This window comes from Artibeus jamaicensis, unplaced genomic scaffold (genome assembly GCF_021234435.1).
Source record: "Artibeus jamaicensis isolate MK-2021 breed Jamaican fruit bat unplaced genomic scaffold, CSHL_Jam_final scaffold_804, whole genome shotgun sequence".
NCBI lineage: Eukaryota > Metazoa > Chordata > Mammalia > Chiroptera > Phyllostomidae > Artibeus > Artibeus jamaicensis.
The window spans coordinates 955891-967187 of NW_026522055.1; the positions used below are offsets into that span (position 1 = coordinate 955891).

An 11297-nucleotide genomic window follows, 5' to 3' on the forward strand; every position below is an offset into this window, starting at 1 on the left:
AACCCAGGGACTGCTGAAATAGTATCACAGAGACGTCCCTGGACACCAAAGGAAGCAGAGGGACCGCTGGGCCTGGCAGGTTCCTGCGGGTATTTTAGGAAAATGCTAAAGCTGCTGTAATCGAACTTAGAGGACATGGAAGCGCAATCCTTCGATGTCATGGGCAGCCCCTGGGGGTGGATCTGTGGCCAGTCTAGCCGGACCCAGGAAGGGCAGAGACAAACCACAGAGGCTCCTCACTGAGTCCTGAACGCGCCGGATCTCGTCTGATCTCGGAAGCTAAGCAGGGTCGGGCCCGGTCAGGACTGGGATGGGAGACACAGCGGTTCCTCACCTAGTTGAACATAACTTCGCGGCATGTAGTGGGTGGTTTCCTGTGTCCTCTTGGCTGGGCCGCTGTGCACGCACGTTTGCTCAAACATGACTCCGGATGATTCTGTGAGGGTGTTTTCAGTGAGATTTGCATGGAACTCGATGTGGAGAGGACACAGCCAATCAGTCGGCGGCCTGAATAGAAGACAAAATAGACCTCTCCCAAGGAAGAAGGGATTTGGCCAACAGACGCCTTTGTTTCTTTATTAAAAGATTTTATTTATTTACTCTAGAGAGAGAGTAGGAGGGAGGGAGAAAGAGAGGGAGAGAAACGTCGATCAGTTGCCTCTTATTGTTCTACTTATTGATGCATTCATTGGTTGATTCTTTTTTATTTAATTACTTTTCTTTCTTTTTCTTAAGATTTTATTTATTTATTTATCTTTAGAGGGGAAGGGAAGGAGAGAGGGAGAGAAACATCAATGTATGGTTGCCTTTCATGGGTCCCCTGCTGGGAACTGGTCTGCAGGAAACCGGCCTGCAACCCAGGCATGTGCCCTGACTGGGAATCGAACCGCGATTGTCTGGTTCGCAGGCCCGCGCTCAATCCACTGAGCTACACCAGCCAGGGCATATTTAATTACTTTTCAACTACAGTATTCTGTCTTTTACTCCCATCCCAGCCCACCCCCACCCCCCATTGGTTGATTCTTATACGTGCCCTGACCAGAGACAGAACCTGCGACCTTGGCGTATCAGGAGAACACTCTAACCCACTGAGCTGCCCGGCCAGGGTCCACAGACACCTTTGGCCTCCGTTTGCTGGATCAGCTCTTCCTGGTTCTCCGGCCTGCCTGGCCTTGCACTTGTCAGCTGCAGTTCTTTCCTGAGTGCCCAGCCTGTCCACCACCCCTATCAGATTTTAGACTCAGCAAACCTCCAGAATCATGTCAGCCAATTCGCTGAAGTAAGTCTCTACATAAGTAGACACACATCCTGTCGGTCTGTTTCTATAGAGAACACTGACTAATCCGTCATATGACCTAGCAATTCCATGCTTGGGTATATCCTCAAAAGCACTGAACAGAGCTGTTTAAAACAAAAAACAAAAAACAAACCCAAACCCCCCCACCACATATACATTTGTTCATAGCAACATTATATACAATAGCCAGTAAGTGGAAACAGCCCAAACGCCCATCATCAGAGGAATGGATAAACAGAAGGCGTGGAATGTTATTTTTCAGCCATAAAAAGGAAGGGGGTTGGGGTCCACGGGACAACGCGGATGGACCTTGTAAACATTCTGCCCCGTGAACAAAGCCGCACAGGAAAGGCTGCGATCTTGTCTGATCTCATTTGTGTGGAATGCCCAGCACCGGCAAACCCACAGAGGCAGAAAGCAGATTAGTGGTTGCCAGGGGCTGGGCGGGGGGAGGAGAAAGGGCTGCTTGTAGAAGGTGTCTTTTTGGGGGTGATGAGAAAGTTCTGGAACGAGATGGTGGTGGTGGTGGCTCACACCGTTGTGAATGCGGTAGATGTCATTAAATATAGTAAGTCCTTGTTTTTTTGTACCTGACGGTAGCCAGATTTAATGCATTTGTATGTATGGGAATCCCACATATATGAAGGAGTCAGAGTTCCTGCACACACAACTTGCGTTCAAGGGCATATTTTAGGTTTTGTGCATTGCACAATAAAAGAAATGAATGGAAGCATTATAGCAGGCGTGTGGGCTGGAGGTGGGGGACTCTGGAGGGGCCTGTATGCTCTGCAGCTGTACTTCAGTGTGTGGTATGGGCGGGGATTGGTTCTAGGACCCCCTGCAAACACCAAAGTCCAGGACGCTCACGTCCCTTACATAAAAGGGTATAGTGACAAATATTGGAACTGTGTGTTTTTGAGGTCGCATCAGAAGATATTAAAGACCCAGAGGTTTGCCCTTACTGGTGTGGCTTAGTGAGGCATCGTCCCGCAAACCGAAAGGTCACCAGTTTGATTCCCAGTTAAGGCACATGCCTGGGTTGCAGGCCAGGTCCTTATTTGGGAACATGCAAGAGGCAGCCGATCGATGTTTCTCACAATGAAGTTTCTCTCCATCTCTTTCTCCCTTTGTCTAAAAAAGCAAATACTAAATGAAAATCTTAAAAAAAGAAAAAAAGACCCAAAGATGTGTGGGCAATGCTAGACCTGACGTCACTGTAGAAAAGACATCCGGAGGCTTCAGAAATCGGCTGATTTGAACTCACGGTGTAGGCGCTCCTTTTTTTAGGAAAAAAAAAGTTATTTATTTTTAGAGGGAGGGGAGGGGAGGGAGAGAAACATCAGTATGTGGTTGTCTTTTGCACACCCCCTACTGGGGACCTGGCCTGCAACCCAGGCATGTGCCCTGACTGGGAATTGAACCAGTGACCCTATGGTTTGCAGGCCAACACTCAATCCACTGAGCCACACCAGCCAGGGCAACGTGTTTCCTTCCTTGAAGAAATGGTAAGTCAGGCACAGGGTGTATATCTAGGTTTTAAGATGAGAAGTTCCTTTTTGCTGATGGGTGACTTTTCAGTTTGTTATCATATCTGCCAGTTTAGGTTCTGGGTGGGTTTCATGTGTCATTCCCCCCGCCCTTTTATTATTATTATTATTAGCATTATTATTAGCATTATTGTTATTAGCATTATTAGCATTAGCGGCATCATTTGGCATAAGTGGAACCGAAGCACTTGTCCGTTTTGCTTTGCCTGCGCCAGTCCCATTTGGTGTCTGACCCATCTTTGGACCTTGAATCAATCCATGTATATAGAGCTTTTGATCTCTAATGCTTTCACACAGAGTTTTTATTTTACTAATAAAACATTGTTCTAAAACAAAAACATTGTTCTGAAAAAAAGATGCAGCAGCAGTGCAAGGGCCCTTTAAGTGACATTGGGGGTGGGGTGGGGCTCCAAAGAGGAAATACAGAAGTGTCTGGAGACAGCCCCGTTGTCACTGGAGCCAGTGGAGGCCTGGGGGTAAATGAGGTAAGAAGTGGCCCAGAAAGACCCCGAAGTTTGGACTCCAATACTGTTGGGTCTTCTGTCAACTAGGTCATGAAATTGCGGGCTGGCTGATAGCCTCAAAGTGGGGGGGAAAAAACCAAAACAAAACAAAAGAAAACCAGAGCAACAGAGAAAGGGACCAAAAATCAAAAGGACAAAAGTTTCAAGAGAGGCAGAGACAAACACTCTTCTTGAGAGTCTGGGCCCAGGGCCTGGGGTGTGCCCTGCAGCTGGGGGGCGGGGTTGGACGTTCCTGGAGTGGGGAGCAGACTCCGGACAGGATGTGAGAGAGGAACTGGGGTCTCCAGTCACGGGAGCCAGCTGGGGCTGCAGGCAGCAAGGGATCGTGGCTGCGGTGAGCAGAGCCGGGGCCCAGACCGAGGAGGGACCGGCTGGGGTCGGGGCTTCTAGCACCAACGAAGAAGGGGGTCGGATTCTTGAGTCCGAAGAAGGGCCTGGGGGCCGGGGCTCTTGGGTCCGAGGGAGGAGGAGTTGGGGCCCGGATTTCTCGGTCCGGGGGAGGAGGGACTGGGGGCCTGGACTCCTGGGTCCAGGGGGAGAAGGGACTGGGGGCCTCGGACTCCTGGGTCCGAGGGAGGAGGGACTGGGGGCCTCGGACTCCTAGGTGGGGGGGGGGAGGGACTGAGGGCCCTGGACTCCTGGGTCCGGGGGAGGAGGAGCTGGGGGCCCTGGACTCCTGGGCCCGGGGGAGGAGGAGCTGGGGGCCCAGGACTCCTGGTTTGGCGGGAGGAGGGCGTGGGGGCGGGACTCCCAAGCCGGAGGGCGGAGGAAGGGGCGGGGCTGAGCTCTGAGAATGAAATTTCAGCCTATCCAGGCTCTGTAATTAATTAACCCACAGGGATCAAATTGGGTGAAAGTTCAACGAGGCGTAGGGCGCCGTTGCGACGGTCCTGGACGGAGCCCGGCACCCGCACCCGCACCCGCAGGCGCCCGCGCGGTGGCCCAGCCTCGTGGAGCTGAGGGAGGAAGGGGCGGGGCGGGGGTCCCGGTCAGTCACGCGCCCCCTCCCGCCCCAGGTCGCCCTCTCAGGATGCGGGTCCCCCAGCCTCAGCCCTGGGGGCTCTGTTTCCTGCTCTTCCTCCTGCCCGGGACCCTGCGCGCAGGTGAGGGGCGCTCGGCCGGGGCTGTCGGGGCGGAGGGAGGCGCCTCCGGCCGGGAAAAGAGCCGACGAAGCAAAATCGGAGTTTTCCCTGGAGCCAGGCATTTCCTCCTCCTCCGCATTTCTTTTCGTCACACTGTCCTCCTTGGCCCGACATGTCTGGGAACCTCCTGGCTCCCCAGCTCCAGGTGTCTGACCCCCCCCCCCAGGGTCTGTCTCCCCTTTTCTGAGTCTTTCCTTTCTTGCAGTGGGGCCCTGCTCCCAGGCGGGGACCCCGCTCCCAAGCGCCCCCTTCCCCTGTGTCCCCGCAGACGGCCGTCGCTCCCTGCTGTACCACTTCACCGCTGTGTCCTCCCCGGACCCGGGCACTCCTGCCTTCTGGGTGTCGGGCTGGCTGGGTCCACAGCAGTACCTGAGCTACAATAACCTGCGGCCCCAGGCTGAGCCCTACGGAGCTTGGGTCTGGGAAAACCAGGTGTCCTGGTATTGGGAGAGAGAGACGACAGACCTGAGGAACAAGGAGAAGCTCTTCCTCGAAGCCGTCAGAGTCTTGGGGAACGGAAGTGAGACTGGGACTCCCGGGGCTGAGGGAGGAGGGGCTGGGGGGTCCTGAATCCTGGATCTGAGGGAGGAGGGGGTCTGGCCCCTGCTCACCTCTCTGTGGGCACCCCAGGTTCCTACACCTTGCAGGGCCTCCTGGGCTGTGAGTTGGGCCCTGACAATGCCTCCGTGCCCGTGGCCACGTTTGCTCTGAATGGCGAGGAGTTCATGACGTTTGACCCCAAGACGGGCATCTGGGATGGAGACTGGCCGGAGGTGAGGACCATCCGCGCGAAGTGGATGCAGCACCCGGAGACTGTGAACAAGGAGAAGACCTTCCTGCTGTACTCCTGCCCCCAGCGGCTGCTGGACCACCTGGACAGGGGCCGCGGGAACCTGGAGTGGAAGGGTGAGCAAACTCTGGGAGACCCTCGGGTCCCCAGGGATCTCCCAGCCTCCAGCTGCCCCCTCCCCCAGCAGCCAGTCCCTCCCTCTGCCCCCCTCAGCCATTTGGAACAGCCTGGAGTTCCTCCAGCTCACACCAACCCTCCCTTCTTCGCCTCTGCCATTCTCCTTCCAGTTCTACTGGTGTCACACCCAGGGACAGTCCTCCCACCCGTGAGGCTTTCCCCGGCCTCTTTGGGCCTCCCATGATGCTTTGCGTGACCTCTGATCTAGCACAGGCCACTCTGAGCTGTCATGAAGGACATCTGGGGAGTCACCAAGGGCTGGAATTAGAGCTCTTTGCTCCTCAGTGTCCCCACCTTGCTATCCCAGCCTCCATCTCGGCCTTCCCCATACACCATCCTCTCTCTGCGGGTCAGAGGGAGCTGCCATCCCGCCGAGTAAGCCCTGGCTGGGTAGCTCAGTTGGATGAAGCATCATCCTGCAACCCAAAAGGTCTTGGGTTCAGTTCCCGGTCAGAGCACATGCTTAGGTTGTGGGTTTGGTCCCTAGTCGGGCATGTACGGGAGGCGGTCCATTGATGTTTCTCTCCTGTTCTCTCTTCCTCCCTTCTCTTCTGTCTAAACACCAATATGCATGTCCTTGGGAAAGGTGAGATTCTTGTCCTGATACACCAAGGCTGCAGGTTCGATCCCCGGTCAGGGCACATACAAGAATTGACCAATGATTGCTTAAGAAATAGAACAACAAATTGATGTCTCTCTCTCTCAAATCAATCCATTAGAAAAGGACACTGATTTAGTTAAAAACAAACAGGCAAACATAAAACCACGCAAATAGCTTCCCATTAGCCTTAGACTACAGTTCATACTCTACGCTGTGGCCCCATAAGCCCCATGTGATCTGGCTGTTTTTCGTCACTGTGACTTCACAACATCCCTGCTCCGCTGGCCTTTCCGCTGTCCTCCGGCGTGTCCGATTCTTTCCCTCAGGACGTTTGCACCTGCTGTCCCCTCCGCTTACAATTCTTTTCCCAGGGATCCTGCCACGACTGGGTCCTTCTCATGCTTTAGGTTTGATCTTGGACGTCAGCTCTTCCGCAAGGCCCTCCCTGACAACCACCCTGGCTACAGCGTGCCCCCCATCCCACTGCCATTATTGCCACTCATGCCCCTGTGTTGTCTGTTCGGTCATTATACTATCCTTATTATTTTGCTCTTTTGTGGAGCTGTGACTTACCTACCTAAAGTGCATAGCTTGATTAATTTTGTATTGTTTTTAAAAGATTTTTATTTATATTTAGACGGAGGGGAAGGGACGGAGAAAGAGAGGGAGAGAAACATCAATGTGTGGTTGCCTCTCTTGCATCCCCTGCTGGGAACTGGCCTGCCACCCAGGCATGTGCCCTGACTGGGAATCGAACTGGTGACCCTTTGGTTCACAGGCTGGCACTCAATCCACTGAGCCACACCAACCAGGGCTCAATTAATTTTTATATGTGCCCAGGTACCTGCTTTCCAGATGAAGATCTAGAGCATTTCTAGATCCAGGAGACTTCCTGGTGTCCTCTCCCATTCTGTCCCCCTTAGGCATTACAACCAACCTGACTTCTGTCGCCACAGTGTTGCCCGACTGTCCAATTTGCGTGGCTTTGAGTCTCTGCCCGTCTCTGTCTGGCTTCTTCCACTCAGGCTTGTGTTATGAGACTGTGTTGTGTGTATCGGTGGTTCATTTTCTTTTTTACTGGTGAGCACTCTTCTGTCGCATGGTCCATACCACAGTTTATCCACTGGTTTTTTTGTCTTTCCAGATTGGGGCTGTCGGGAGCATAGTTTCCATGAGCAATCTTGTCAATGTCCTGATGAATCTGTATTTTCATTGACTTTGATTTAATATCCGGGAGTGGAACGGTTGAGTCATAGCCGGCTTATCGGATTAGGTTTAGCAGATAGGGTTCTGTGTTTCCTCCAAGTGGTCAGACCAGTTCTGTGCTGCCACCAGCTGTGTGAGTGAATGCCGGTTGTCCCACAGGTTTGCCAGAATTTCATGTCAACTTTCATATGAACAGTAGTAGTGGGTGTGTGGTGGTATCTTACTGTGAACTCCTTTTTCATGATCGCATAAATGGTGTGATGAGTGCCATGGTGAGGACTTTTTCACATTCTTGGCCAGTGGTGTGTCCACTCTTGAGGAGCGGCTGTTTGGGTCTGTTGCCCATTTTTTTTTACTTATTCATTTTAAAGACTTTATTTATTTTTAGTGAGAGGGGCAGGAAAGGGGAAAGAGAAGGAGAAAAACACCAGTGTAAGGGAGAAACACGGATTGTCACCTCTTGCCCGCACCCTGTCCAGGGACCAAACCTGAAACCCAGGCAGATGCCCTGACTGGGGATCCAAGTGGCAACCTTTCACTTTTGCAGGACGATGCCCAACCAACTGAAGCCACACGGATCAGGGCGATACGGTTTATTTCTTTTTCTTATCTTATTGCACTGGCCGGAATCCTTAATACAATGCTACATAGAGTGGAGATAATGAACACCTTGTATTCTCAAACTTGCAGAGAAAGCATCAGCATTTTACCAAGTATTATGTGAGTCATAGGGGTTTTTTTTCCTGTTTCAAATTGACCAAAATATTTCTTTTTTCCTTTTTTTTGGTTGTGCAATTACAGTTGTCCTCATTTCACCCCCATTACTCTCCTGCACCCAACCCACCAGCTGTCTCTGTTTCTCGTTGACCCTTCCCCTTCTTTGCCCCATATCCCCTCCCCCCCCATAGGTTTTTTTGTTGATGTCCATTGTCAAATTAAGGAAGTTCTCTTCAACTCATAGTTCAGTAAGACTTTTTGTTTTGTATAGTGCCGAATTTTATCAAATGACTTTGTCTTTTTTCCCCTTTTAGTCTACTGCGGTGAATTACGGTAGCTGATTTCCAAAAGTTAAACCAACCTTGCATTCCTGGAACAAACTTCACTTGATCATAATGTATTATCTTTTATATAAATGACAAGATTCTAGCTGCATATATATAGCTATTTGCATGAGAGATTGCCTCTAAAGTCCATTGCTTCTTGTGTCCTCATGAGATGTTGTTATTAAGGTTACTCTGGCTTCATATAAAGTTCTGGTGTGGCTCAGTGGATTGATCACCAGCCTGTGAACTAAAAGGCCTGGGTTCGATTCCCAGTCAGGGCACATGCCTGGGTTGTGGGCTAGGTCCCTAGTGAGGAGTGTTCAAGACGCAATGACACATTGATGTTTCTCTTCCTTTCTCTCTCTTTTACCCTCTCTCTAAAAATAAATAAATAAAATATTTTTATTTTATTTTATTTTTTTAAAGATTTTATTTATTTATCTTTAGAGGGGAAGGGAAGGAGAGAGGGAGAGAAACATCAATGTATGGTTGCCTTTCGTGCATCCCCTGCTGAGAAGTGGCCTGCAGGGAACCGGCCTGCAACCCCGGCATGTGCCCTGACTGGGAATCGAACCGCGATTGTCTGGTTCGCAGGCCCGTGCTCAATCCACTGAGCTACACCAGCCAGGGCTAAATAAAATATTTTTTTTAAAAAAGAAGAACGTAAGCTTCACGAGGACAGGGACTTTTGTCTACCTTGTGCACGGCTGTGTCCCCAATGCCTGGAAAAGTGCCCGGTGTGACAGATGCTCAGCATGTGTCAGTTGTAGGAAGGCAGGGATGAGAGCTGGATACCCTGATGGTGGGTAGGTTGTGTCTCTGCCCCTTGGAAGGTCCTTCTCCTTTTACCATTATACTGCCCAGGCGCAGTACATGCAGGACGCGTGGTGGGGCCTGCTGGGTAGAGCGGAAGGATTGGAGGCCTCTCTATGTCCCTGTGGGGCCCTGGGCGGGGCCTGGCCCCGGGGGCTCATGGGCTGGGGGCTGAGCCCATCCGCCTGTTTGTCTGCAGAGCCGCCCTCCATGCGCCTGAAGGCCCGGCCAGGCAGCCCCGGCTTTTCCGTCCTCACCTGCAGCGCCTTCTCCTTCTACCCGCCCGAGCTCCAGCTGCGATTCATCAGGAACGGGCTGGCTGTTGGCTCCGGTGACAGCGGGCTCGGCCCCAACGGCGACGGCTCCTTCCACGCCTGGTCCTCCCTGACCGTCAAGAGTGGGGACGAGCACCACTACCACTGTGTGGTGCAGCACGCGGGGCTGCCGCAGCCCCTCATTGTGGACGTGGGTGAGGTCCCCCTGGGTGCTGGTAACCCCCATTTCTGGTCTTTCTGGAGCAGTCCTTTCCGAGTCTGACCGCCTTCCAGTCCTCTTTGAGTCTGACTGCCTTGCACCCTGCAACTGCCAGTTCTTCCAAAGCCTGACAGCCTTCTGTCCGTGGTTGCTTATCTTCCGTGGTCTTCCATGCTGCTGCTGCTGCTGGCCTCCGGTTAACCACTGTGGACAGTCCTTGCTAAGTCTGACCACCTTCTGTCCTGCTGCTGCTAATCTTCATGGAGTCTGATTGTTGTTGCCTCTGCTGCCAGTCCTCACCAAGAACGACCATTTACTGCTTGGAGCCTGGCCTGCTGCGCTCTGCCTTCCTCTGCTCTGCGAGTTCTGATAACCACCCCCCTGCCGCTGCTCGTCCCTTGGCTGGTATGACCGAGACCGCTCTTGCTATGGCTGGTTCTTCCATCCAACCAGGCCCAGAATACCCGCTGACTGGCCTTTCGTCTGCCCTCGCCCACTCCCCAAAACTTGGTGCTGGGATCTCTGAGATTGGGAGGGACGGAGAACTCCCAGGCCCCTGTCCCGGCTCAGATGGGGCAGGGGGTCCATTCATTCAACACCTGACAGCACATCTCTGGCCGCAGAATCAACAGCCAAGTCCTCAATATCAGTGGTTGGAATCGTCATCGGCCTCTTACTGCTCACGGCAGTGGCTGCAGGAGGTGCTCTGCTGTGGTGGAGGATGAGGAAGGGGCTTCCAGGTGCGCAGCAGGAAGAGGGGAGAGGCTCAGAGAGGGATAGAGACCCCAAAAGGGGGGGGGGACAGAGATCTAGCCAGAGAGGGAAAGAGAGAGGAGGTGGGGACAGAGAATGGGAGGCGGGAAAGAGGGGGGGCGCTGGGGGGGACAACGACACAGAAACTGACACGGAGTACCAGAGACAGACAGACAGACAGATATACAGAATGTGGGGGAGGGGCAGAGACCCAGAGGATCCCCGAGATTCTGATGCTTCCCCCTTTCTCTCTCCAGCCCCCTGGATCTCTCTCCGTGGGGACGATGGAGGGGCCCTCCTGCCCACTCCAGGCCTGTCCAAGGATGCTGACTCTTAGGATATGAAAGCATTCTCAGCAACCGCCGGATCCTCCCCCGTCCTGGCTGCCACTAGCTAACGCAGCCAAGGTCCCTTTCATGCTGTGAGACACCCTGGAATCCTGGTATTTCCGAGGCTCTCGAAGGAGTCCTGGGCCCGGTTTCCTACCTCCGGATTGTTCCTCCTGTGGTCTGCCTCAGTTTCCCCTCCTAAAATATACGGCTCCCTTCCACCTCCACATATAACAAGAATTTGGGCCGGCATCCTTGTGTTCTCATCATTTCAAGTTTTTCAGCGGGGGAGGTAAGGGAGTGGGTGGGGGGAATAAATGGTGTAAGTTCCGGGCTGCAAAACTGAGGCTAACAGGTTGAAATGGTAAAATCTGCCAGTTTTATATACCAAGTCATATTTTTCTTTTCAAAGATTTTATTTATTTATTTTTAGGCAGAGGGGAAGGGAGGGCGAAAGAGAGGGAGAGAAACATTGATGTGTGGTTGCCTCTCAGTGGCCCCCACTGGGGACCTGTTCCACAACCCAGGCATGTGCCCTCTGAGTGAGAACCAAACCAGTGACCCTTTGATTCGCAGGCCGGTGCTCAATCCACTGCACAAC

The 11297-nt window shown here is 52.7% G+C and overlaps 1 protein-coding gene across 2 annotated transcripts; it reads left to right on the top strand.

Annotated features, from left to right (window-relative positions):
* The first annotated feature begins 3229 nt into the window (after positions 1–3229).
* On the top strand, positions 3230–10948 carry FCGRT (Fc gamma receptor and transporter). Of its 2 annotated transcripts, none has more exons than XM_037140905.2 (7): positions 3230–3329; positions 4385–4471; positions 4779–5030; positions 5141–5416; positions 9340–9609; positions 10238–10354; positions 10625–10948. In XM_037140905.2, exons 2-7 carry the CDS (start codon positions 4399–4401, stop codon positions 10702–10704), a joined length of 1068 nt encoding a protein of 355 aa, XP_036996800.2. In that variant the 5' UTR covers positions 3230–3329; positions 4385–4398; the 3' UTR covers positions 10705–10948. The 2 variants fall into 2 exon arrangements, with proteins under 2 accessions (XP_036996800.2, XP_036996799.2); XM_037140904.2 differs by lacking the exon at positions 3230–3329 and adding an exon at positions 3595–3702.
* Positions 10949–11297: the final 349 nt, after the last annotated feature.

Coding starts and splice junctions, on each gene's coding strand:
- FCGRT (XM_037140905.2), top strand. CDS start 4,399: ATGCGGGTCCCCCAGCCTCAGCCCTGGGGGCTCTGTTTCCTGCTCTTC. Junction 5,031..5,140: donor CAGAGTCTTGGGGAACGGAA/GTGAGACTGGGA, acceptor TGGGCACCCCAG/GTTCCTACACCTTGCAGGGC. Junction 5,417..9,339: donor CGGGAACCTGGAGTGGAAGG/GTGAGCAAACTC, acceptor GTTTGTCTGCAG/AGCCGCCCTCCATGCGCCTG.